Source organism: Lissotriton helveticus, chromosome 7, assembly GCF_964261635.1.
Source record: "Lissotriton helveticus chromosome 7, aLisHel1.1, whole genome shotgun sequence".
Taxonomy (NCBI): domain Eukaryota; kingdom Metazoa; phylum Chordata; class Amphibia; order Caudata; family Salamandridae; genus Lissotriton; species Lissotriton helveticus.
This window is the reverse complement of record NC_136068.1, coordinates 869,435,178-869,463,177: the sequence shown is the minus strand read 5'-3', so window position 1 is coordinate 869,463,177 and position 28,000 is coordinate 869,435,178. Positions and strand designations below refer to the sequence as shown.

Here is a 28,000-nt window from a genome sequence, read left to right as displayed (position 1 = left end):
CACGAACTTACAGCACTTAGGTGCAACAAATTAACATGTACAAAGGTGGGGACAACATGTCCAGGGTTACTTCACCCAAACTTTTAAAGTCACTTTCTCTGCCGCTTCCCAGACACACTGGGAGTATCCCCACTGCCTTCCTCCAGGCTTGAAGGCTCAGCTGTGCGCCTCCGGCCCCTACGAGCAGGCACCACAGCACTACCCAAGCTGCTGCGGCTACTACTGTCCTCCCCTTCAGCCACATCCAGGGCAGGATTGTGAGCAGCATTACTGATCATCATTGCCTCTAGGGCACTGGTTATTTTGGCTATGCCCCTTGTGACCTCTGCTGTATTTTGTGTTAGACTTTCCTGCATATTGTTTCCTCTCCTGCATAGCTGTGCAGTGGCAGTGGCAAGGCGATTCAGCGCCCTGTTGGTAGCGCGGGTGTCCCTGCGCCTTGTATTCTCTATGTGGTCCATCTTGTCGCACAGCTGCGTGATAGCAGACGTAATACCAGCAACTAGGTTGTCATTTGATTTTACCATGTCCCTGCTGCAATTGGCTATATCAGTAATGCCCTTCCCCATCTCTCCTACAGTTTCATTGAGAGCACGGAATTGCCGGTGGCAGGCCTGGATGGATCTGCCCTGCATGCGCTGGATGCGCACCATGCTTCCCTCCAGCCCCCGGAAGACAGTGCCTTCTCCAGTGCCTCCTGCAGTGCTGTGCATGCGGCGACGTCTTGGCATGGTGTCTTCATCAGTGTTTGCCTGCGGTGCAGCATGAGGCATAGGTGGAGTTTGCTCAGCCTGATCTAATGCTGCCTCCATCAAGGGCAGTGTGGCCACGAGTCGCCTCCTGGCTGGTGGTGTTGCAGGTGCAGCCTGTTGCATTACTGGGGAAGTCTCCGGTGAGAATACCAATGCAGGTGATTGTGACAGGTGTGGGGAGTGTGGAAGGTCGGGGGTGAGGCCTGTCTCCTCCTCCTGTGCAATGCCACTTGTGTCCTCCTCATCTTGCGATGGTTGCTCATGGCTTGGCCCTGCCTCCTCACTCTCCTCCCTCGCTGCTGCAGTCCCTGGTGTCGATGTGCCTTGCTTGGCTGATGGTGCCCCTAGGTGTAAATAAGCGTATGTACATTGATTGTTACTGTGTCACAGTGACTGTAAATAAATCTTTACACATTTAACTTTCATGATTCTGCAATACTTTCACTGCCTTGCTGATGTCTGTTCAGTTATACATGGTCTAATATTGGCAGACTACATTTCCCATTATGCATTGCTCCTGTATAGTGCTAGCAGTACTGGACTGGGCTTGGCCTGTGCTCAGAGGTTTAAGGGATGCTGCTTGGTATGGGGTGTTGTGCTGCGCATGCATCTTACCTTTTGATTTGGCTCGGGCTGAGCTGTCCACTGCTCCCAGTCCCACCACACTGTCTGGCTCGATGGTAGACGCCACCAACTCCTCCAGCTCAGTCAGGGGGGGTGCTGGATTCCTGCCTCCTCCAGTGACACCAGCCTGTTTATGCAGCTCTGCAAGCTTCCTCTTGGTTTGGCTCCTGAGGTCATAGAATCTTTTCTTTAAATCCTCCATGCTCCTGCTGGTGACTCCCACTGCATTTACCCTTTCCACTATGTGCAGCCACAGCTTTCGCTTAGCTGACTCAGCCATGGTGAGGGAGAGCTTCCCAAATAGTTGGGTGTGCACCTTGACCACCTCCTCGACTAGGAGTTCAAGCTCAGTGTTGCTGAACTTAATTTTTCTCTTTCTCTCACTGCTGCTTGACATTATTCCTGGGTTTTCAACACAAACAACTCTCTCCCTGCTCCTCTCTCTGTGTGCTCTGCTCTGCCTGTCTCCAGAACTTTCTAATGAGTTGCACCTGGCTGGGCAGGCACTTCCTGGGAGGAAGGGGGAGGGTGGTTGCACCTGATTGGCTGTTGTGTTCAGTTTCACTTTTGTTTGCTGCACGTTTGTTTGTAATACCGATCGGTATTACCGATCGGTATTTACCGATCGGTATTACAGATCGGTATTACAGATCGGTATTACAGATCGGTATTTCCAATGCATTCCTATGGGACTTTTGGCCCATAGGAATGCATTGGAAATACCGATCTGTAATACCGATCGGTATTTACCGATCGGTAATACCGATCGGTAAATACAGATCACCCGTTACCGATTTTTACCGATTCGGTATATTTTTCCGATTTTTTACCTACATATCATTTTCCGATTTTTAAATACCGATTCTGTAAAAATCGGTAAAATTCGGTATTTAAAAATCGGTAAAATGGATTTACCTACATCGGGCCCTTAGACTGTTAAATAAAGTGACAAAAATGACAGTCATAGCATGACACGTGTTTGCATGTGTCAAGACTCTTGTGCATGCTTCATTAAGCTTGTACTAACACATCATCATATATGCCCCTGTGTGAATCTAGACGCACACAGGTACACGCAAGATTTTTGATGTCTGGCAGACATCCTGGAATGGATTTAATTTCATTTGAGGCCTATTTCTAGACTTCCAAATGAGCGTGTTCCTTCATATTAAGACGTACATTTGCAGCTCAGTGTAAATGATAATCGCCCAAACCAAAAGCTTGGCTATTTAAAGCCGGGTACTATTATCCTTACAAGTGCTTGTTTTTAACTGAAGTTGGCTGGATATAATCAAAGGAAACAAACTTTCATGCTAATGTTCACACATTTTTCATTATTGTCAAGTTACTCGCTGCTTTCTTTGTATTGCTAAACTACTAGGTGTGAATTACTTGTAACATTCTTTTTCTGTGCCTTATTTATGATCTTGAAACTTTAACACATGCTGGTAAATTTTAGCTGAACAATGCAGTGTGACCAGAGTGTGTGCTCGACAGACCTATTTAAAACCATGTGAGATTTTGGCTCGGGGCAGCACAAATATGTGCACAAACCTGCACTTTTCTATCCCTTAGCAGGTCGGAGAATTGCTAGATACACAGTTCAATAAGATTTCCTTTGGGGTCAGGCAAAGTAAAAATGTAGTTCATTAACATCCAGTTGATGCTGCCTGCGAAAAAAAGTTACTTGGGTACAGATAGTTTTTTCCCCAATAACGAGAGAACATGGCTAGGGATTTCTGAACATCCCATCAATCATCAGGCCACATTTATTGAAAATATCTAAAAACTGAATTCTTTAGTTACTTATATTCCTTTAATGCCAGTAAAAGTAATGAACGCCCTGTTGTTTTCTAATGTAACTTCGAAATATATAACTAGGTACTTCAGTTTTTCAAATAATTCTCAATGCAACATAAACTGAAGTAAAAAGGACATAAACAATGGAGAATTTTTAAAATGAAAAAAACCATTATTGAGGCGTTGGCAGGGTCTAGAAATATTTTAGGAAAATAACAGGTAGAAAATAGGATACAATAAGTTAGCGACCACTATATTATTTTTCCATATTTATCAATATTTGATACTTTTCTGAATATTTTTAAGCCTATTGGTATGTGGTCAACATTCATAGTTGTAAAATTCAAGCCAATATTCTCATGTGGCCTTGTGTAAAGGTGGGCTTGCTGGAGGAAAATAATCCCTTTTCTTTCTTGCAGGTGCTTAGAAAGCCCGTTCCTCTTCCTTGGTACTTTGAATGCACTCATGGGGGAATGCAGAAAGTCTGGAAAGACATGCACCATGTATTCGTCTTTTTTTACCCTTCCTGTCTTCTTTCCTATGGTTTTAGCTCTGACTTTTTACACTTCTTCCCCTTCACATCTGTCTCTTTACAACATATATTCCTGCTCCTTTGTGCCATACTCCTTGTTTCTCACCAGCTCATTCAGATGTTCCACAAATCTTCCTCTGTTATTCATCATTTATCGTCATCCCAATCGTTCATGAATGTTCTTTGAACCATTTAGGGATTTATTTATTATTTATTTACTACATTTGTATGGCGCAACAGCTACCCTGAGGGTTTCCCGGCGCCTTGGAGTTATGTTAGCTGAACCGAAGACAAACCGTGAACACTATTGGTTAAACAACCATGCTTTGACTCCCTTACGGAATTGGGGATAGCTCGTTTCAAGACGAAGATTGAGTGGAAGTGAATTCCAAAGGACCGGCGCCATATGAGTGAAAGAGCGGCCACCCAGGCGTGCCCGTTTGTATCGTGGGATGACAAATTTAGCCTGATACAGGGATCGAAGGTTTCGTGAAGGGATATATCTCTGTGCCAACTTACAAAGATAAGTGGGAGCTTCTTTCTTGTCAATCCGAAACATGTAACAGAGTGCTTTAAATTTTACTCTGTTCACTATTTTTAACCAGTGCAATTTTTTCAGGTGTTCCGTCATGTTTGTGCGCCCAGGCAGACGGAGGAGCAACCTGGCTGCAGCGTTTTGTATGACCTGAAGTCGATTTAAAATGTCTTTGTTTGCTCCTAAATAAAGAATGTTTCCGTAGTCCAATCTAGGACCTATCAGAGCCTGTACTACTGTTCTTTGTGCCCCTTCTGGGAGTTGCCACAACATTTTCCTCAACCATTTGAGGATTACAAAACATGTTGAGGCCATTTTGGCCGTTTGTGGTTGCATTGATAGCTTGTCATCAATTATTACCCCAAGGTTACGAGCGGATGGTACTGCAACCGGGGTCGGACCCATTTCTACTGGCCAATGGGAAGGGCCCCTCAACTCCTTATGATTGCCTAAGAGGAGCAGTTCTGTTTTATCCCCATTCAATTTTAATTTCTTAGAATCCAACCAGTCTGCCATTCTCAAGAGGCCAGAGCGAAGGGGAGAGGTGATAGATTTGTCGGTGGCTGTTAGGGAGAACACAAGTTAAGTATCATCCGCATAGGAATAAATAGTGAGGCCCATTTCCTCTGCAATTAAGGCTAAAGGATTAACATAAATATTAAACAGCAGTTGGCTCAAGATGGAACCCTGTGGTACTCCGTGAGGGGAAACCAGGATGTCGGAAGAGTTATTGTTGGAAAACACCTGGAATGTCTGGTGTAGAAGGAATCATCTTAGCGCTTTCCCTCTTATTCCGATATTCTCTAGCGCCTGCACCAGGGTATTATGGGAGATCGTATCGAAGGCGGCACTCAAATCTAAAAGAATGAGTGCCGCCGTGCCGCCGTTATCCAATTCCTTACGGATAGCTTCTGTGACACCCAGAAGAGTGGACTCCGTGGAGTGTCCTTTCCTAAAACCTGACTGGGAGGGATGCAGAAGGTTGTTCTCACTTACAAAGTCTGCTAGCTGTTGATTTACATGTTTTTCTAGGATTTTTGAGCAGATTGGTAGTAGCGATATTGGACGGTAATTGGATAAAACCTCTGGGTCGCCAATTGCCTTTTTTAACAGGGGGACTACCATGGCATGTTTCCACCCGGCAGGGACCACAGCTTCTTCTAGGGAGGCATTTAACAAAGATCTAATCACACCCAAAATAAAAGGATCTAACTGTTTTAGAATAAATGCTGGAATTGGGTCTTGTGGTGAGCCCGATCTAATACTATCTAAAATCTTTGCAAATGTGGGGTTATCTAAAGGTAACCATCTGAGCAATGCTGTCTCGTGTCGATACTCCCTGATCTCAACTTCACCTTGGCCTGCTTTCTTGCGCATTGTTTCATATTCAGTTGGCTGCAGTGCACACCAGCGGGGAAATGCAAAATGGCAGTAGCTGAGGCAGGTAGGTGTTTGTTGCTTGAATTGTGCCTTTTCTGTTGTTGAGTGCTGTCCTACTTTTGATAGTTCTCTGGGTCTCGGGTGTGATTAGAAGGAAGCATTCCCACAAGCGGTGTAATATGGAAACATTTTCCTCTTCGGGTTCCCATCCTTCATCTTTCCATAGCAAACAAGGCAAAAGTAATCTGCATGATGAGGGGAGGATCTTGATGCATGTCTTCAGTGGCTGGTAGGTCCAGCTCTTGTGGTAATCAATGGTAATGAAGCTATTCACCAGTCTTATCATCCATCTACTTAGAAGCCTTATACCAGGCACTTGTAGGGGTATTGTCACCTGTGGTTCATAGCAGATTCTTTGTTTCCCCTTGTCTGTGTGTTTCAGTTGGTCTTTCCGTTTTTGTGGTTGGGGACAGTTTGAAATTATCTTTCTAAATTGGTGGACTTCTTTTTGGCGTTAGGAGAGCATTACTGTTGCCTGGGCAGTGTTAAGTTTCTGTTGGATCACCTGTTGAGAAAAACTTTGCAATATCTCTAGATTGTTGTTCATCCACTAATGACCCTGGAATTTTCCTTTGTCATTGGAGGCTCTGCAGAATACCTCTTCTGAACCACTCACTTCATTTAATCTAAAATTGTAATGTTAATGGTGGCCTTTTTGATGGCCATAAGCTGTGCTGGTTGCAATGACGAGATCGTTTTCTGTTGTATAGGATTCCTTTTATTGAGTTCGAAGTAATGGTGGCCTCTTGCTTTGGTCTGAGGTTTCTGAGATTTCTTATTTGGCCTATCAACTCAGGGGGTTGTCTTGTCATATTTTGTTCCTTTCCCTTCATCGGCAGAGGAGAAGCTGTTGACTTCATTGTACATTGACTGGACTCTTCTAACTTCTAAATTAGTCAACGGATCAATTTCACCTTTGCCAATGTGTACTCTATGGCTGGGGTTACATTTCCATAGGGAATTTATGCCAAATCTGTGCATAGATTAGGGTCTTCTTTGACTGAAGAGTGGCAGTTCAGAGGAAGCTGCAGGACAGTGGTGCGGAGTCCTTCGTCCTCATTGAGGATGCTATCGATGAGGGACTTTCCATGCGAAGTCCTGCATGGAAGATGCATTGTGCACCTGCGGTTCTGAAGCAACTGTGGGGCTGTGATGCATAGTCCTGCGTCATCGTCAAAGATGCCTTATGAGGAGGAGCTTGCCATGTGAAGGCCTGTGCTGATGGTGCATCATGCCGCGCCCGTTCCAAGGAGACTGCAGGTTGTGATGTGAGATCCAGTGTCAAGGAATGCATCACGCTGTAGCGGTTGCGAATTGGAACTGCCAGGATATGCATCGTGCTGCATCGTTTCTGCCTACTGGAACACAGCTCTGCCGGCTGAGCACGTTCAGGCCCTCGTCCAAGGGTTCAGGACTGGGGTGGCACCACTTGGAGGGCAAGATTCCCGCAAGGAGAGTCCAAGTACTGAGCCCAAGATGGTTGGAGCCTTTTCTGTCTCTGGGGTCTGATCAAGAGACCAGCCATCTAGCCCTTGGAGTCACTCTGGTGGTCTTGGGAGTAAGAAACAAGTCCTGTCCTTTCATTCATTAAAGAGGGTGGCAGAGCAGCAGTCCTTCTGACAGAGCAGCACAGCAATGCTTCTGAGTCTTCCACAGGTCCAGAGGTGTGCTGAAGGACTGGGCATTGGTGTCCATTATTTATACCTGGGGCCCACTTTGTAGTGCGAAAAAGTTCTGGAGGTTTCCACCCCCCAGAGGTGTTTGAAATTCCCTGCCCAGCTTCCCTGGCCCTAGCTTGTCTGTGGTCACAAAAGACTAGTGCAGAAACCCTTTGTGAGTGTGCTGGGCAGAGCCTTTGTGATGTGTAAGTGTGGTAGGTGACAACTTCTCCCCCTCCTCATATTAGAGATGGCCCATCTGCCAGCTAGTATTCACCTTTGTCTTACTGTCTGGGAGAAATACATAAAGACCAACTGGCAGCTACACCTAAACATGTGACCCAGGTTACAGACTGCAGGCACCAACCACAGGGTTGGCACATGAACATGGTTTCTTTCTATAAGTGGTATTTTCAGGATTGTGACTTAAAATCTGACTTTACCACTAAAGAGGGCTTTAATCTACAATTCTTTAGACATGAAACTCAACATTCCTACCTGCTTTCAATTGAAATTTAGCACTTATTTAATGTAATAAGTTAACCCAATGTTATTATATGGGAGAGTCAGGACTTGCATAGTGAATAACGATTATGAGTATTTCACTACCAAGTCATGTTAAAGTGAAAAGTAAATTTCCAACCTTTTAAATAAACTGCACCCTGCCCTATGTGCTATTTAGGGCCTATCCTGGAGTGAGTCATATGTTTTAAAAATTAAGGTTTAGGCCTGGCAAAAGGTTTGTTTTTCCAGGTTGAAATGGCAGTTTAAACTGCACATCGGCTGCAGGACATGTTTAAAAAGGCTACTGAAAGTGGGTGGCACAATAAGTGCTGCAGGCCCACTAGTCGCATTTAATTTACAACCGCTGGGCACATGTAGTGCCACTTTTCTAGTAAAGTAAATATGACAGTTAAGTATATGCAAATTATACCATGTTTAAAGGAGAGAACGCAAGCATGTTAAGACTGGTTAGCAGTGGTAAAATGTTCTTAGCCCTAATGCCAACAAAAGCGAAATCATCAAAATTGGAGGAGTAAGGCACAAAGTTTGGGGGAAGACCACCATAAAGCTAACAAACAACATAAACAAAACATCACTATTATCCTTATTTCAAGATCAATATTCACTATCCTTAGAAGGTTTCATTTTATCAAGAGAGAAGGGTCGTAAATCACCTGTTATAATAGAAAAAAATAAAATTTGTGTAGTATGAACTGAACATGAAATGGAATGCTATAAATTAAATATTGATAAATCGCAGATCGTGACACTTAATACATTTTGTTTTATGTTTAAAAACTCTGGTTTTACCTGTAATTCTAAAAGTATGAAATGCCTAGGTTTTATGTATTCCAACTGTCTGACAGAATTTCAATCAACCTTGAAGAATTTAAACACAAACTATGGGGCCGATTAGGATCGCGGTTTTCCCGCATCCTCCGGGCCGGCGGAAGCCACCGCCGGCCCAGAGGATGCGGGAAAACTGCTGGGGAGGCACAAAAGACCCACCGCAAAATTAGGATGGCGGTGGGTCTCAAAATCGGTCCGCAGCTTTTCCGCCACGGTCGCCTTCCGACCACGGCGGAAAAGCTCTAACATGGCTGGCGGTGTCTATCAGACACCGCCAGCCATATTAGGATGGCGGAAAACAGATGCCTTTCCGCGGCGGATTCTCCGCCTTGGAAAGGCATACGGTGAATTCTTTGGGGGCCCGTTGCAGGCCCCCAGGGTGAGTGTGGGGGTGGAGGGTGCACATGGGGGGTACCTATGGTACCCCCTGCATTTGCGTGCACGAAGCGGCAGGCACCGCGCCTGCCGCTTTGTGCATGCAAATGCTAAGCATGCATATTTACCCTTGCGGCGGGTGCTGCTTCAAGCAGCACCCGCTGCTTCAAGCAGCACCCGCCGCAATGTTAAATAGTGAGGATGTGACCGCCAGGCTGGCGGTCACATCCTAATTACACTGGAGGGACCGCCGCTAGGGTGGCGGACGGACGCAGGTCCGTCCGCCATCCTAATGAGCCCCTTAGTTCTCTAACTGAAAAATGGTTTCCTTTATTTCAATCTTGGCGGGACAGATTAGACTTTATTAAGATGATGCTGTTAACTATTATTAATTTTCTTCTATCAATGCTCCATATAAAAATCCCTGAGAAATGTTTTAAATCAATAGACACTCTATTGAGGACCGTTTTTATGGAATGAGAAAAAGTATGTATATTTTCTCTCAAACTGTAGCGACCCAAGGCTAAAAGTGGCATTCGTTTTCACAATTTTGTGAACTAACATTCCGTCTTCATCCTTAAAGAAATGTGGACTACTCTGTACCCAGACTTGGCTAAGTTTCCTTCTTAGTGGCAGAATTAGGAACTCACTTATATCTTTCGACTTCCCACTCTGAGACTAATTATTACATACCATAAGGGCAACAAATTATTTTTGTTATCTGAGCCTCTCTGGATACACAGCCCAGGCAGTATGCTTTTTTATTTTGCTAGAAAATGCTATGACTTACATTGACGTCAGTCATGACAATGACATCGTTGTCAGACAAAGCCTGTTTGAAGCAAAGACGAAGCATACATTTTCTCTTTAACTGTCTTCTGAGCTCAACTAGCTTGAAAACGGAATGCACCTACCGTACGGTGCACGCCTCAGTAAAATCCCTTATTCAGATCCCGCCGCATCCTGTCACGCAGTTGCACTTGCACAGCTTAAGTTCCATCTTTGTTGTCACTGAGGCAAGCGCAGTTGTTGACTTCAGGAAATGTGTTTGTGCGTAGATCCCATAGGGAAAGCCCAGTAATCCTGCAAACAGAGAGCAGGGATTTAGTGGTATCTCTCTGAAACTAATAAACATACATCTTGGAATGAGAGCGAAGCCTTGCAACTAGATAGAAAGTAATTCAGGTGAAATCCATTGAATTTTATTTCGACCTGGGGTTTATGCTTAGTTGATCAGATTTGTGAGCACAATTCCTGCAGCCACCAAAGGCCTTTTAATTGGGAAGTGCTGAGCCCTGGGTAATTCCAAGTCAAGCTATACCTTAACCACATGGTGTGATAAATCTTGCTTTTCCTTTTCTAGTTTAAACGCCTTTATTATCAAAAGAAATGACATATTTCGAAACGGATACATTCTTTAGGACTCCACCCCCATCTTTTTATATCGTATGGAAATGTCATGGGTTAATCTAGCCCCAAAACATTATCCCTTAAATCAGAATATGTAATGCCCTGAATATGTGTGACATGGAGGGTGGAAGTTTAGCTGAAGGTTGGAGCAACTCCCCCACTCACCAACTCTCCTCAGTCAAAAGGTCATGTCCCTCTTCATCAACGTTTCCTATATGGTGAATCTTTAAGTAATGTGCTGTTTTATGCAGGGTGAATAACACCATTGTAAGCAGTTGCATCACATGTTTGTGTTATCTTATCTGAAAAGTTCCAGTTGCACAGGAATATCCTCGGGCATGGAGGTGCAATACCAGTAGATTTTCTATTTTAATTTCTGGTGTCCTCTCCTTTTAAGGTTCAGGTGCAGTTCAAATGAGGGGTACACCCTCCCCCCAGTTCAGAATCTTCATCTGAACTCTGTGAGTTTGCATGCGGTTGTATCAGTGATTAATTGCCCAGGCGGTCCTTTTGCTCAACCAGTGGCTTGCGGCTTATAAAAGATGGACCGAAGAAACAAGATACCAGTTTCAAGGTTTCCCAATGCCGAACCTGGGTAAAGTCCTAGGGTGAAATGAAACAATTGAGTTAATATAGATGGAACATCTGGACTGAAGTCTGCTCTATTCTTAATGAACCTGATGGTGGTAATGGATTTTGATTGGTTCAGATGGTGACAGACAATCCTGGGGTTGATTTGTTGGGTTAATAATTTTTTTAATAGAAATAATTTTGAAAAGGTTCAACTAATCTCACAACCAGTTTTTGTCCTTTCAAGAATTTGAAAAATATGTAACATGCCCCAATCTGGGCCAAAATATTACATATCATATGGTAAACAAGTTATTTTTGTTAGCCGGTCCTCTTTATAAAAGCAGCCCTCACTGCATGCTGTTTTATTTCGCTACAAAATGCTATGACTTATATTCACTTCAGCCATGACAATGACGCCGTTGTTGAAAAATCGAAGACGCAGCATATTAACTCTCTTCCATTCTAAAAAGCATGAAAACTAACTGCACCTACCATACTGTGCACGCTTCAGTAAATTTTTTGAAATGTTGAGATGTGAAAATATGTTCATAAGCAATGCAATACCATTTAAGATACTAAGCAAATGTACATAAAGCAAGCTTGGATGATGTGGGCCAATATTGCAACACCATTGAAAAACCAGCCTCCAGTAACAAACCTGGCCCCCATCGATGCAAAATCGCCTCCCACCCTTATAGCCTCCTGGGGAAATGCCGGAAGCCAGGTACTGGCCCTGTTTCCATATTGTAAAGTGATTCACCTGTATTTGCGTTATGAATATGAGTCAATAATTCAGTAAGCATAAAAAATATTGTTGGAGAAACTGAGTGAACAACACTGAAATCTCTATATAAATCCCAGTTCATTTTCATTAAGTAGATATGATGTGCAAGGCACCTTGGAGAGTTCTTTTTTTTTTTTTTTTTTTTTTTTAAATAGACAATGCGGTTCATTTCTACATCACAAATTATGTTACTCCGTATAGGACAACTCTATGTTTGCTCATTTAACACAGGTTTGTTTGACAGAAAAGATATTTTTATCTCTAGATGCTCTCAAATGTACACGTTAGAATTGCAGTTAAGGTTCGAAGCCCTCCATACTCACTCAGTGTTAATTTCTTTTCTTTGTAGACATTTCTTGTTCAAAACATCTTCTGGAACCACCCCACTCTTCAGCAGCTCTTCTCCTGGATACCCTTTGACCTCTGGGACGGTTTACACTCCGCCTCCAAGACTTTTGCCCAGAAATACCTTCTCCAGAAATGCATTCAAGTTGAAAAAGCCTTCGAAGTACTGCAGTTGGAAGTGTGCTGCATTATCAGCTATCGCTGCTGCGGTGCTTTTAGCTATCCTCTTGGCTTACTTCATCGGTAAGTTATGTTTCTAAGGACAATGACTGTGTTTGGACAGATGTGCCTACAGTTCCATTGGTCTTCTCTTTATTGGCATGGATTGTACCTATTGTGGTTTGTTGTTGCATTTCCAAATGAATTTTTCAAAACTAATTTCCCATGAATGTACCTGGGGACTGCCACGTTTAATGATTTAGCAGAAAAGAAACAGATTGCTGTGTTTTTATTTTTATACAAAGCATCAAGGGGAATTGTACCTTAATAAAAGGCTGATGAGACCACTTAAAACGGGACCTGTCAAAAATTGTAAGGGGCCCCAGATTAAGTCGAGCACCAGTACAATACGATCAGAACATTTAATTTACTTCTACTTTGGGGACAAAAGTATTACTGGAAGCTAATTGAGATAAAAGAGAAAAAAGAGACATGGAGCAAAAGATAATTGGTTAAATTGTAATATTGACATCATTAAAAAAATTCACCAGACATATGTTAAAAACTAAGGGGCTGATTATGATGGCGGAAGGACCATCACCAAATGAAGATGATGGTGGGAATCCCAATGTGTCCACAGCGGACGGAATGTCTGTCAGCCACTGTTACGCAAGGCAGTCCTTTTCCGCCCGCCTTGTGGAACCCAGAACCAGGACAACATTGTGGCAACCTTCGTAGGGACTGAGGTATCCCTTTCCGCCTGTCTTATTTGCAGCGGTTATCCTGACGCAAACAGGCCGGCAGAGACTGGATTCATGGGCCAATTGCTGGGCCCCTCTGTGTTTGGGGGGTGCACTGTGGGGGTATCCATGGGACCCCCTGCATTTCCATGCACCAAGTGGCAGGCACTGCGTGGTGCCTGCCACTGAGTGCAGGGAAATGATGTGCAAGCACTTTTGACATTGCATACGGTGTTGCAGCCAGCAGCACTGTCCGCAATGTTAAAAGCCCAGGATGCGCCCGCCAGTATGGCAGGCGCATCCTAATATATGTGGTGGGCGGTCCCAGCACTGCTACGATGGCGCGCGGACTGATGTCCGTCCGCCATCTTAATGAGCTCCTAAATATTCAAAATCCACATTAAAGGAATGGAGAAATAAGTTCAGAACAATGATGTATAAAAACAGAAACATAATGCAATAAAAAAGTAATAGCTCAATGCAGCTTAAGGAGAAAACATTCTTAGATTCAAAGCAAGAAATAGATGACTAGTGAAGTCATAGTGGCAGTGACTTCACATCTCACTGCTTTTCTCTCATAGGTCTAGTGATGCCATGTTAATAAGTCATTTTTCAGGCCTATTATAACCTTTGTGTTTCACCCAAAATTTTATTTGCACATATTCATTATGGATCTCAAAATTTGTATGATCTTGGATTACAAATCCTAAAATATGGCTGCTCCTCTTCGCCCTGAGGCTCACTCTAACCACATGAAAGTTTCCATAGGCTCACATTTCTATGGGCTAATCTCCTTACCTCTCAACCACGTCAAGTCATCAGAGCCCGTAATACATATATGTCTGCACCAGGGCGCACCTTTAACTGAGTGCACTGAGTGCAGGTTGAGTCAATGTGGCCAAATTCCATAAATGTGTTGTTCCAGAACAGCCTCAAATGTGTACCTGCTCTGATGGTTCATGCCACTGCTTTGGGACCTCAAACGCTAGAGACCGTTGCTTGGAGGACATGCGGGCAAGGGGAACATGCCCACGCTGGTTAGTGCTAAAAAAAGAAACTCACAAACCTCTCACAAGGGGCGCTTATCTGTTGGTTGATGCTGCTGCTTTGAGATCTCAAATACCTGATATGTATCTAATATTGATTTTTTTAATACATTTATTGCTGGGTTTTACCATATACTAGGAGCAAATAATTTACACCAGGGGCTTAATTTTGACATCCCAGTCAGGTTACATTCATCTAGTTATGTCTAAACAGAAAGAAGCATTACTTGGAATCTTGTCTGCTAATAACTTGTGTCATGCCACTGAAAGCTGTTCTGTTGCTGTTGGTTTGCCAATGTCCCTGGGTTTGACACTGGTCAGTTGTACAATTACTATTGATTATTTTATTGTTTCTTCTAATGTATGTGATTTTATTACCCAGTGTGAGGCTAATCCCCACAGTGAGTATAATAAAAAATCTTTAAAATTACTACTTTCTACCACAAATCACATATTGTAATCTGTTTGCGGGCAGTGTAGTATAGCCTTGAAAGGCAGATGTATCAGATGGGATCCGGTCAAATTGAATAGACTGACTACCATAGTAGTGAGCCTCAATTTTCAGAAATCGTTATATTTTTAAATGAGGTCCCTGTTGGCCGAAATACTTTGGAAGCATTTAAAGTTGCTCTTATTATTGTGAAATCCTTTTAGCCCATTTAGTCTTCCACATCACTCCTTATAAATGGGTGAACCATTTTAGTAGTATCTCTGGCTCTAGCGCAGGGTTCTCGAAAAGTTGGTCCTGGAGGGCTGGACCCATACCAGATTTTTAGCATATTCCCAATTCGATAAATCCAATTATCTTAAAAATCTGGCACGGATCCGGCCCTCCAGGACAGATTTTGGAGAACCCTGCTCTAGCAAAATATTCATTGATCATACCATACCTCATCTGCAAAGAGAATGGTCTGTCATAGAGAAGAGGTAATTACACCAATTCAGGAGTGCTCCTGTGAAAAAGCACTGGGGCCAGATGTGAGTCCTACAGCCTTATTTAAGCGCAATGTAGATCTGTGGGCCCTGGTGGCAACTATCATCCTACAGAAAGTAGTTCCATCGTGCCAAAATAGTAATCATAACCTATTATTGTTCTGGTCTTTAAAAAGGCGACCAATGGGATCCACGGTGTTACCGACTTATTTTCCTTATTGGAATGTTGGAGAAAGTGGCAGACAGAATCATAACGGCTAAAGTTTGTTTTTGTTAATCCCACTATTGCTTCAGAAGTGGCTTTGTAACTATAGAGCAATGTTTAATCTTAAGGATATTGATTAGTAAATATACTATTGCCTCCCAAGGTATTCTTCATTTGACCTTTATATTTGTTTATAGGGCCTATCGATGGCCCATCTTGGCCTCACTGGGTATAGTAGAAAGATATGATATACTTTTTGATTCAACTTCTCTCCAGTTTAACTGCCAAGGTTAGATATGGCCAAATGGAGAATGCACATATTATTTTAAATTATCAAGCGGGGTGTGCCAGGGTTGTGCCCTCGGCCTCTCCTTTTAATTCTGTATCCAAATGGCCTTCAGAGCCACATTACATACTTAAAACTGCATGTACCCAAAGTAGGACCTATTGAATTACCCATACTTTTATATTCGGATGATGTGGCTATCAAAGTCAGAATAGCTAATTCATTGCAAGGATAGTTGAAGGAGTTTGTCTCCTTTATGATTAGTGTTAATTTAAAAACAACCTTGCCAAGACCCACATCATGTCCCTGGGTCCTAGGAGATCTAATGCAAAAGATGTGTATATTCGGGGCAAAAAAATGGAAATATTGTTTCATTTACTTATTTAGGTATTAGATTTGAAGATTTTGGCTCATGGGCACTCTTATTAAAATCACATAAAATACAGTTTTCTCTTTCTATATGTGGCATTAACAGATGTGATTTCAAATTAGGAAATTAGGTAACAAATCAATTATATGTATGATGGACATCTTCATTAGCAAATGTGTATCAATGTTCACATATGGTGCAGGTATTAGGTGTTAATTTAAATCTTCAATTGTACAGGTAGTGATTACAAACTTGTAGGTTTCCCTCAGGGTACCTTATTTGCACCTACCATGAACAGCCGAGCCTCACTTACTAAGAGGACAGGAAAAAAAACGCCCCCCCCCCCCATTACTATGGATTTCAGTGTAAGAAGATCCTTAAATCTTCAAATTATTATTGATAGTATTAGGCTGGACACATTTTTAATAACTCCTTGGTTTAAATATCTGGAAAGGTGTTGTGTAGATTTAGGCAGGCAGACCTATTTATTTTAACGTTGGTTTATAAATTCAAAAGACAAGCATTGGGCAAAAAAGGGTATGCATGCAATTGGACAGAAATAAGCGGGAATGGGAAATGTATTAAATCCTGGTAAAAGATGTATGCCGATAAGTCACACTCTATATTAAGTTAGTTGTTTCTATGTAATATAGAATGCTTTTGTCTCGATTCAGATTGGTGTATCTTCACTATCACTATCTACTATTTTGTCCAAAGGATTAGTGTGACCCAACAATTTGGCATTCTGTCCATGTTATAATCTTTCAATCCAAACCATTATGCATACCCTGATTTTCTGTACTTTCTTCACGTCAGTTTCTATGTTTTGTTTACAATAATTGGACTCTTCTTTGATATGCTATGCTGTGTCATTTTTGTTAGCCGCTGCTCGACAAAGCAACTCCTAACTTTTTGTAATATGATGATATATGTGACATAGTTTTTATAATGGCGTCTCTGTAGTTTCTGCACCTCTACCTATGTCTTTTTTGTGTGTTTTATATTGAGTTCTTTCTCTATTATGTGTTTATGTTGTATTGTTTTTATGGATTATTTCCAAAATAAACTATTTTTCATTGACTGAATAGTGAAAGGCAGATCAGCTGTTTGAGGCAGCTGGTTCACATTTACTGTACAGACATCCACCTGGCCTGCATTTGAAAGTGAGGCAGGGATCCACCTACCCGTAGGGACAGTGAGTTACATTACCTGCCGGACAGATGATGTCTGGAGAGGTCCATAGAACCCCCTTTCCCTCTTCCAAGAGGCGCACTGATTGTGACACACAATTAGTCCTCCTCCTAACAGACTCTTTGGCTTGGTGTTCAACTTGAAGTCACAGTTCTTCATTTGGATGGGTCCAAGCTCCCATGCTAATGAGGGAAAAGCCAGCCGGCAAGGTAGTATGCCTAGAAGCTAGTGAGTAGTGTTTACGTTGTTTCTTTTCATTAAAAAAAAAGACATTTTGGAAATTGGTAAATTCATAAATTGAAACTGTTGGTATGACATGTCAATGATTGCAGCAGTCATTCCTATTGGGTCACTGAAAATGTGTCCGGTAGAATGTTGGCAGGAAACATCACATAGTATTTTCTACATATTAGTATGAAGCCTTTATTTCAGTTTGTAGGTAATTCCTTGCAGGGTAAAAGAACTCAGAAGTACAGGCACCAGGTGGGCTTTTACTCTATGGAGGGGTATCCAAGGGGGTGTAACACATCTAGGACATATTCTTCTTGATCCAGGTCCATCTATAGTTCTAGAGACTCTGGTATTTCTAATATCCAGGGGCTAATTGATGATGCAGTTGCTAAGGCTCTGAAAACAGAGATGGAAAAGAGAAAGAAGGACAAACATCAAAATCATCTTAGAAGAAGTTAAATAATTCATCATCTTCTTGTTCTTCTTGCCCATAGGTAAAAGGTCATTCAACTAAAGAGAAATATGTAAGATGCTCCTCACTGGGAGTCGTTTCAGAGATGTTTTTCTTCTAGAAACATAGGGCTTCATTTAGGGTTTGGCAGATGGGTATGCTGTCACAAACGTGACATTTTTCCCAGCTTATAATAACGTGGATGGGGTATCCATCATGTTTGTATTGGAGTAGCCACCTGCCAAGCAATAAATCAAGCCATTAGATCCAATATCATGTGAAGCAGTGAATGCGCTTTGTTTTGTACAGTATGGGGCTAGTTTTAGGTTAGGCAGTGGCTACTTTGTGGAATCTATTGGCCACTATATAGGCTTTTAGAGAACTTTGGAGTTGGGCAGGACCTTCTTCCTTAGAAGCGCGTGTTTCCAGACTTCTACAGAGTCTTTCCATTCCTGACCTCCAGTGAGAACAATTGTTCTGAATTGTGAGCCTCTGCTAGTTCTAGTCTCACTAAAGAAATACCTGTTTCAGCTGCTGGAGTCTATACCTTTGTATTTTTCTATATGAAACTCTCCTTTTTATGGTCATTACCCTGGCACGACGACTGGGGAGTTAATTCACTTTCCTTAAGGATGCTTTTAATGAAAAAATTTTGGACAGGCTAATACTCAGACGGGGTTGTTTCTTTAGTCCTAAAACACAATATCCTTTTCATGTAGAAAACGAGGTGGTTTTGCCTCAGTTTGTAACAAATACTTCATCAGCAGAAGAAGATTTGCTTCATTACTTTAATGTTAGAAGATATGTTCTCGTATATATATATATATATATATATATATATATATATATATATATATTTTATTTTTTTAATGTAAGTAACAAGGAGCCTCTGGGCGTTAATACAGTTCTTGGGACAGGGTAAGAAACACATTGGAAAATATAATTCCCAAGCAACTTGAAGTATACAACGATAAGTATTAGTAGCTTTTGTAAAAAAATGAGTTCAAACAGAAGATAAAACATTTTTTATAAAAATTTTATTCAAAATTATAAAATACATTCAATTAAACAAGGTACACCTATTCATTTTAAAACAACATAAATTGTGGATTTTACCCACCTACTTTGAGACTGAATCAACAGCTTAAGATCCTTCCTTAAAAGGCCGTTATTCACTAACAATGACTAAACTCTTGTGGGGGAGGAAACTTGATAATTGAATTATAAAATACATTCAATTAAACAGTACATTCTCCAGAAACGGCCCGGGACTGGCTTGAGGGGTGGCATACGGTGGACCGGCAGCGGAGGAGACACAGGTCTACCCAAGATCGCGGAGGCGACAGCAGAGCTGGCTCACAGACGTCAGGGCGTGGTGGAGCAGAGAACTCTCCGTCCCGTGGTTTCGCGGGGGCTGGTGGTGACGAATGAACCCCATACTCCAACCTTCAAGGACAGGGCAATCGCTGATCTTTTGGACACTGTTTGATAGCTGCAATTGGACTCTGGCACGGACACACCAAAGGCACGCAGGGATGCCGCCTGCTCGGGGAGATGCTCTCCCCCCTACAAGCAAGTACTCTGGTTGCGGGATGGGTCAAGCACTCTGCTCAGTTGGGGAGGCGGGCAGTTGGAAGTCCGTTAGGCAGGGTAGCAGGGAGGGGGGTTGGGGGGGGTCGTTTTGTTACAGTTAGGAATGTCTATAAATAGTCGAAGACAATGCTTAGCTTTCAGTATGAGTCAATGCGAGATGGGTGGGATTGACTGTGATCATAAACCTCCGTGATGTCCCTCAGCCCTTTGCTGTGCACCGGCATGGCCGCCGCACCCGCTCCACCCCTTGGCCACTACGCCATGGAACCCATAGTACCTAATGACTGCTAATTCGGTCCCAGCTGGGTGGGAGGTGAACCCTGAGTCACAATGCCCTCCCTTACGGTTACTGTCTTGGAATGTGAGAGGTCTTGGGGACAGGGTCAAAAGAGGGTTAGTGCTGACTGCTATCAAAAGACTGAAACCCACCATAGCACTACTGCAAGAAACACATCTGGTAGGGGGGGCTACCAAGGCCTTGGATAGACGAGGATATAAAATGTTAGTTCACTCTGCGTTTACGTCCGGTTCCAGGGGGACCGGCATTCTGTTACAGAAAAACTCACGTTTCATCCCCTTACTTACTAAAACTGATGACCAGGGCTGCTTTGCGGCCCTGCAGGGGCAGTGGGAGGGGAAGCTTCTCAATTTAGTGTCTGTGTATATATCACCAGCGTTGCACTCGGTTCACCTCCCGAAACTAGGTGACTTTCTTCTGACTCTCCCCGAGGGTGAGATTATCCTGGGGGGGGGGGGACTTTAATGCAGTTCTGGACACACAACTTGATAGATGCCCCACTCCGGTTCAGGCGGGTGGGGTCCCCTACCTTCAGCGGTTCGTAACGGCCTTGGGGCTGACTGACATTTGGAGGCATTTACACCCTGGTACACAACAGTACACTTACCTATCAGCCGTGCGCGGCAGTCTGTCCCGCATTGACCATTTCATGACACTGGGAGAGGGTCTCCAACTTATAGATGATATGACGATTCATCCCCGTGGGATTTCAGACCATTCGCCACTCACGCTAACACTTTCTTCGCAAGCACGTTCACGCAGACGCATTTACCCCATTCACGCTGCCTACCTCAGGTTTCCCCAGGTTCGCAAGGCCCTTAAGAACACAACACAGCAATTCTTCCGGGAAAACGTACACTCAGTACGTTCCCCGGAGACGCTGTGGGAAGCCTATAAAACGGTCCTGCGGGGACAGGCCATTAACTCCATCACGGGTTATAAAAAACAGTTGTCGCAGGAATTGGTTAAGTTGGAAATGGGTTTACAGGATCGGACAGCGGCCCATGAGCAGCACCCCTCCCCACTTGCCCTGCAAGCACTTTCCCTTCAACAACAACTATATGACGATCACCTGCGTACCGAGGTGAAAGGGCATATAGCCGACACCCGCAATAGGATCTATGAGATGGGCGAAAAAGCGGGGAAAATGCTGGCATGGCTTGATAAACGGGAGGGTAGCTCCAGGGGGATCCAAAGCTTGAAGGACGAACATGGGGTGATACACACAGACCCAAGAAGCATCGCGGAGTTACTTGCGACCCCTTTTGAACAGGTGTACACCCCGGAACGTGTGATCACTCCCGAGATGGCCACCGACATCCTAGCTCCGATCGAGGTCCAGGCTTTGTCCCCGGAAGCGTCACAGGAGTTAGAAATGAACATCACCTCCGAGGAGGTTCAGCTGGCGATTCGGGCACTGAACCCGGGCAAAGCAATGGGACCCAACGGCATACTCATTGAATGGTACCAGGCGGTGCCGGAGTCCCTCGGTGACCATCTACTGGGGATGTTTAGAGAATGCCTGGAGAGGGGTTCCATCCGCCAGACCAGAGAGTGGCGACCATAGTAACTATCCCTAAACTGGGCAAACCACCTGATGAGTGCTCCTCTTACCGCCCCATATCCTTGCTAAATGCCGAAGTTAAGGTTTTGGCCAAACTCCTAGCGACTAGACTCCTGCCCCATTTGTCGTCAATTATTCACCCGGACCAATCCGGGTTCATGCCCCACAGGAACACAGCGCTGAATCTGCGGAGGCTGCACGGTGTGCTGGCCAGAGCGGATTCTATCGAAGAATCAGCGGTGATTTTGGCACTTGACGCTAAGATGGCGTTTGACCTCGTAGAATGGGCGTACCTTTTTGAAGCCCTGACGCGCTTGGGATTCGGGCCCCGCTTTATTGCATGGGTCAAGCTGCTGTACGCTGACCCTACGGCGCACGTGGTAGCTAATGGACATATCTCGCGCACGTTCCCGCTGGGAAGGGGCACACGACAGGGTTGTCCCTTATCACCCCTGCTGTTCGCGATCGCCCTGGAACCCCTGGCGACCCTCATACGGACCTCGCCTCTCCTTAAGGGCATATCATGGCATGAGGGAGGGGAGGACCGCCTGTCGCTGTACGCAGACGACATGTTGGTTTATCTAACAAACCCCGAGCGCGGTGTACCGGCTTTGTTACACATTTGTGACACACACGGCAGAGTTTCCGGCTATACGCTGAATTGGACTAAGTCGGAATTATATGTTTTGCAGGGGCAGGCTCCGAGCCTCGGCGAGGAGTGCCCTCTGGTGATAGCAGACTCGTCGTTTAAATACCTGGGCCTTCACGTCACTAGGGATCCAGCGGAATTCATGAATAAAAATCTGAAGTCCCACCTGGATAGATTTAAACGGGATGTGCAGTTTTGGTCGGGCCTTCCGTTGACGCTCCTGGGTAGGGCCGCACTTTATAAAATGATGGCGTTGCCACGGTTTTTATATGTCCTCGAAAATACACCCTATCCCGTGGCCCCTAGTTTTTTCCAGAAAGTGGCAGCGCTGGTTTCTACCCTTCTTTGGGGGAACCTCCCTGCTCGCATTGCGCAATCCAAGTTGCACAGAGGTTGGTACGACGGTGGTATTGCCCTCCCTAACCTACGACTGTACTACTGGGCCGCACACCTTAAGCCCATCAATCAGTGGATTCACGCGCCTCAAACTGAACCGGCGTTCCGGGCGGACAGGGAACAACTGGGCGCGACAAATCTGCTGGGACCACTATACGATCGACGCAAAGTTCGTGCCCTACTGGGGCCCACTAGACTGACGGTACAGGTGTGGCATACTGCGACGGCGGCGCTGGGTTGGAGGGGGAAGATTACCGGAATGACCCCGCTGTGGGATACCCGGATGTTGGGCAATATGAGAAACAGTAAGGGTTTCACACACTGGGTCACTATAGGGATCTCCACTGTGGGAGATCTCTGGGAGAGGAACGAGGTGATACCCTTTACCAGGCTGAAGGAACTCTATGACCTGGGCGACAGGGAACTTTATAGGTACATCCAGATACAACATGCACTGCTCGCAGCCCTTCCCCCCGGCACCACACTGCCTGAGTCCTCGCCATTGGAAGACCGCCTCCTTACTGAGTTTATGGTGGAACGGGCGACATCACTCACATACCGCAAATTGCTCAATAACTTCCCTGATCCAACGCTCCTGTTGAAGGCGAAATGGGAGGGTGATACTGGTGACATGGACGAGCTTGAGTGGAATGAGGCACTTGGGTCCCCTAAGGAAGTGGGCATCTCGGCCCGAATGCGGCTAGTACAACTCAAAATACTACACAGGGTCTATTACACTAGGACCATGCTACACCGCATCTACAGAATACCTCATCCTTACTGTCTTCGTGGGTGCGGGGAGGAAGGAACATTTTTTCACACCATATGGGAATGTCCCAAGATTCGTGAATACTGGAAACAGATACTTCGCACACTCTCACAAACATTGAACCAGTCATTGTTACCAGACCCAAAAAGGTGCTTGTTAAACGTAGGGGAACCTACTGACCTGTCCAGACACGAACGGCTCTGGGTCACGGTCGGATTAATGGTGGCAAAACGAGACATTGCACAGCGCTGGGGGGCGGCGGACGTGCCGACCAAGTCACAATGGTGTCCAAATATGGATGGTGTGATGATAACTGAGAGGGCGGTTTATTCTAGCCGGGCCTGCCCAGCAAAGTGGAACAAAATATGGACAAAGTGGAATGTGTACAGGGGGGACATTTGTGACCCTTTGCAGGAAGATGATTTAGAGGGCTCCGACGAGGACGAGGAGGAGGGGTGAAGCGAAGTGAAATTGGCGGGGAGAGGGGTGGCCGGGGATGGGGTGCGGAATCTCCTATTAGACTTCATCAACTGGGGGGTGGGTCACGGATGTAAGGTAACATAGGGTGGGACTCACTTGCATAACAGGGTGGGAGACTAGTGTAGACCTCTCACGGCAGGTACATGTAACTCGAATTGTGTTGATTCATGCAGGAACGTAATGATAATTCCTAACGGTTAAAGTTCATTTTTGTTGTTTTACAAAAGAAAAAAAGATGACACAGAAAAATACAATCAAAAACCTCATCCAGCGTCGATAAGTATGTTTGACAAGCACTTTTATTTTGCAGCGCCTTTACTTAGATCTACATTACAACTGTTGATTCCATTGACTCTCAGAGATGCTGCATTCTGCACCATAAAATGTGTTAGCGGCCGGCCCGCAGGGTTGTAGGCGATCCGCTGTGTAATGTACAAGTGCAATAAAGGTTTTTATAAAAATAAAAAAAATAAAAAAAATCAGATAGGCAAAATCAGTTATTTTGTTTGTTTAAAAAAACAACAGAATGTGCCAACCATTTGTAACTCTTTACAGCTAACCAGAATCTTGGTGCTATTTTAGGTCACCCGCAATAGAGCAGGGGTTGGGTAGACAAAGTCTGTGACACAGGTGACAGGGTTTACCATCTGATTTACTTTATTTTCTGGAACTCCAGGTCAGCAAGTGGGGCAAGGCAAGAAGCAGAAGCTAGTGAGGATCCTTTAAGCTACCACTGAAGCCATTGATTTTGGTTCTAAATGCTCTGAACAGAATTAGAATTTCATAGCAGTTGCTTTACCATTGGGTAGATTAGTCGCCTTTCCATGGTCCAAGGATTTACCATCTGACATAGCCTCTTTTTTGGTTCTAGAAATCCACCAGTGCGGCAAGGCTGGAAGTTGTTGCCAGGGTTCCCAGGCTCTACAAGACCTAAAAACTTTATCATGGGAGCTCACTAAAGCTTTTTCATCACAGAATAAAACCTCAGAGTGAGACGAACATGGATTTCTTATTCACAAATGTTATGTCCTTGCTGTGGAACTCTCAACTTCTAATTCCAGTCTTGACCAGCTCAGGATGGACATTCAGTCTCAGGGCTATGAGGGAAACTTGTTCTGAACCAGTTTCTTCTCAGGCAGCACAAAGTGCCCTTTTATAAAAAAAAATAGTGCACTGACGTTATTAATTATTTCACCAGTGAATATGATTTTTATAACAAAATGTAAAATAACTGTAAATGAACACTCTATCATTTGCCCATTTCTAGATAGGAAATATGGACTTTTTTTATAAGTAGCCAGTTCCTGGAAAAGGCAGCATTACCTATACTGTAAAAACCGCTTTTTGCAATTGTTCAATGTGAGGGCATACTTTTTCCAATGACTAGTATGTCCCATTTTCAGGTCTTGACTATAGAAAGCTAGAAAGCTTAAATGTCTGTTGTTTTAAAAAATCTATTGTATACAATTTAAAACCTTTGGGGTTTGAGTCCACTTTTTTGCTTCATAGTCCATCTCATTTGCTTCTTGTCCGAATGCTTTCATTCTTGTTTTTTGTGTTTGACCTTCACCAGGAGCACAGCTTCTTTACCATTGTTTTATTGTTGTGGCTTGTATCTTACCACTGCTAATATTCAGAGAACTAATGTTTTCTTTTGCTTTCAGCACTGTTAGGGAGTGCAAGTATTTTATTCCTCTCTTGCTTCCTCTCCCATGTCTGCTTCTTCTACCTTCAAATCCTCTGTACTCTTCATGTTGCTTTCTCACTCATAGTTTGTCTCTTGCTTCTCCCTCCACTCACTTTTCTCCGTTGCTCATATGTGGCGTTGACTTGCTCCACCCACTCATCAGTTGCTCCACTGTATCTTTTTTATTATTTCAAATTTTGTTAACATTTGACCTTTTGAGCAGCTTCATTGCTCCATACTAAAAGTTTTTTTGTAAGACTTTTTTTATTTTATTTTTTAAATTAATCGCTCTGAGACAGAAGTGCACCATCCTGGAATGGTAAATTTAAAGCAAATACAAAATCCCACTGCATCATGGCATATGTGTGCTAATGCATGTTGACTCAAACTCCCGCAAACATCCTTATGCTGGGACTAGATTTGCCGTTAAGCATGGGCAAAAAGCTTTTTTTCCCCTTTTTTCATATGTTATTCAGCATCTATAGCAAACATTGGGAAGGCCAAAGGGTGTGGTAATGCCTCTCCACAAAAGAGATAATACCTTTGCTGATGCTTTTTAAATATTAAGGACCCATCCTTGTGGAAGTAGAAAACACACTTTAGAGGTGACTTAGCTAATATATGGTAATACGTTTTTCTACCTGGAAAGGGCAGTGGTATTTACCTAAGTCACTACATTACTTTTAAACTGCAACCCACCCATAGCACAATCATGCTTTTTGGAGCCATACATTTTTGTCATATATATGTGGGTGGTATAAATAAACAACAGAACCCACATATGACATTTAACTTCTATGCCATTGGTTTATTGTTCTACTCCATCTGTCTTTCCTATACTGGAAAGTTAAGAAAAGCAGTTAGGTGAAGTCGATGTACAGTACATGTTTTGCGGGAATACACGTGTTGTACACATGTTTAGTGATAGCAAAGCATGCAGAGTCCTAAAACCATTGAAACGAGACAGGAAAAAAATTGTGGTACCACAAAAAATGATGCCCCTTTTTACAACTGATACATAAAAATGTGTGTTATTTAAAAAGACCGTCCGCATCACTCACCAATTTATTTATGGAATGACCCCATATATATTACAATGAGAACAAAAAGTAAACATTGGTTGTTTACTGTGTTTCTCCTACTAATAGCGAGTAAAATTATTTGAACTGCCCACTTTGTGGTATTAGCCTTTTCTACTCTGAAACTATTAATGACAAACATGAAAACATATGTGACAAAGCCGATCAGAAGACTGGAGTTTCTGCCAATATGAGAGATGCATTTTCAAAAATTAGGGCGAGTCGAGGTTCTGTATGATACACAACACAATTAACGGACAAGTACATTTCAGAGACAAAAAAAAATAGCAGCACAAATGATAAAATTGCTTTATATTTTATAGAACATGTACTTCGGACAATAAATTGTTGAACTCTGGAATGGAGTCCCCCATAATCTCTTTGGAAGAGCATCAAATAATAAACAGATTTAAAGACAACCTAGATTAAGCAAACAAACAGAATCAAATTGTAGTAATCCATTTGCCAAAAGAAGTGATTGGGCATGTCAATGCATGCATTTCGCCCCAACCTCTGCTTTTTATGCAGATCATAAAGAACTGGCCAAGAGCCAGGGTGTCCAGCATTTGCCCACGAACAAAGAAATGTAAATTGGTTGAATCTGTGTAGGTTTAAATGATATGGTATGGATTATTCTATCTGCCGAGGGTCTGAGTACATTCAATTTACAACCATATATTATGCGAATATATAATTCTTGGGTTCACTGGAACACCGACTTTCCAAATCTTGTTTTCTTGGTCATGAAGACCATATTGGTTCATTAATGTAGTACACATGCTTTACACATCCTGCAGTGTATGCTTCAATTGCATCCAGACACAATGCAATCATTCTCGCAGATCTCATAATTATGATATTTTTACAACGAAAGTACGTTTGGCTAATGACTTAAAAGAGCTCAGTGCAAGGCGTTTTGTGGAAGCAGTCAGCATAGTGTGTCACTAACCTTCATTGTGCGAGCTGCATTTTCAGCTCATGTACCAGCATGTGTCAGTAAATGCTAAGTTAACTTACTTCATGTTTCCTTATGAGGTACTTAACATGCATTGTGCAATTAAGCAGCACGCAAATCTATTTTAAGGAAGAATATTATTACTCTATACATTTTAAAAGCACCTGAACAACCATTTAATGAAGAGAAATAATTGAGTCTGCGATGCAGAAGGTGTCCCATGGGTGTTTGCAACCACATTTTGCAACATGAGGCCCTTTGGTATTGCAGAAGGCTTGCAGACATTTGTGTAATATGGACTGCACAGATGCATATTTTGCACCCAGGTGATTCCATGGGGCATCTCTTGCTTGGATCTGATTTCATGCATATGATGGAAGCATCTCCCCCGTCTTAGTTCTTGGTTCTTAACTGTACACTGTACCAGAAAATTGGCCATCAGGAGGCACATTTGGTTGTACTCAAGGGGTGCATGTTCAATAGGCCCTAAAGGGAGACTCTCGTAAGGAGGCAGCATTATTATTAAGGACCTATAAGCGCACCCCCTAATGCGGGAATGTAGTCACACACTGCACCCATCTCTGCGGGGATAAGTGCGTAAACTTCAACATGCTGCTATTATCTCTGTAATGAAAGACCGATCCACGGTTTCATACTGCAAGTCCACCACTCAAAGCTGTTCTACCACAGTGCATCCACATGTTGCGACCTGTACTGGATTAGCAAACATTTTTTGT

At 43.4% G+C, this 28,000-nt stretch overlaps 2 protein-coding genes across 2 annotated transcripts in view; one reads left to right on the top strand and one right to left on the bottom strand.

Annotated features, from left to right (window-relative positions):
* LOC144767122 (uncharacterized) overlaps positions 1–1,940 on the bottom strand; it is a 33,759-nt gene extending 31,819 nt beyond the window's left edge. The window contains exons 1-2 of the mRNA XM_078650721.1: positions 1,368–1,940; positions 324–1,096 (exon numbers count right to left, since the gene is read on the bottom strand). Of these exons, the coding sequence (XP_078506847.1) occupies positions 324–1,096; positions 1,368–1,773 (1,179 nt within the window). The 5' untranslated portion in view covers positions 1,774–1,940. The remainder of the gene's footprint in view (positions 1–323; positions 1,097–1,367) is intronic.
* The window catches only part of TENM2 (teneurin transmembrane protein 2), a 1,287,822-nt gene that overhangs the window by 588,097 nt on the left and 671,725 nt on the right, over positions 1–28,000 (top strand). The window contains exon 5 of the mRNA XM_078653379.1: positions 12,186–12,424. Within this exon, the coding sequence (XP_078509505.1) occupies positions 12,186–12,424 (239 nt within the window). The remainder of the gene's footprint in view (positions 1–12,185; positions 12,425–28,000) is intronic.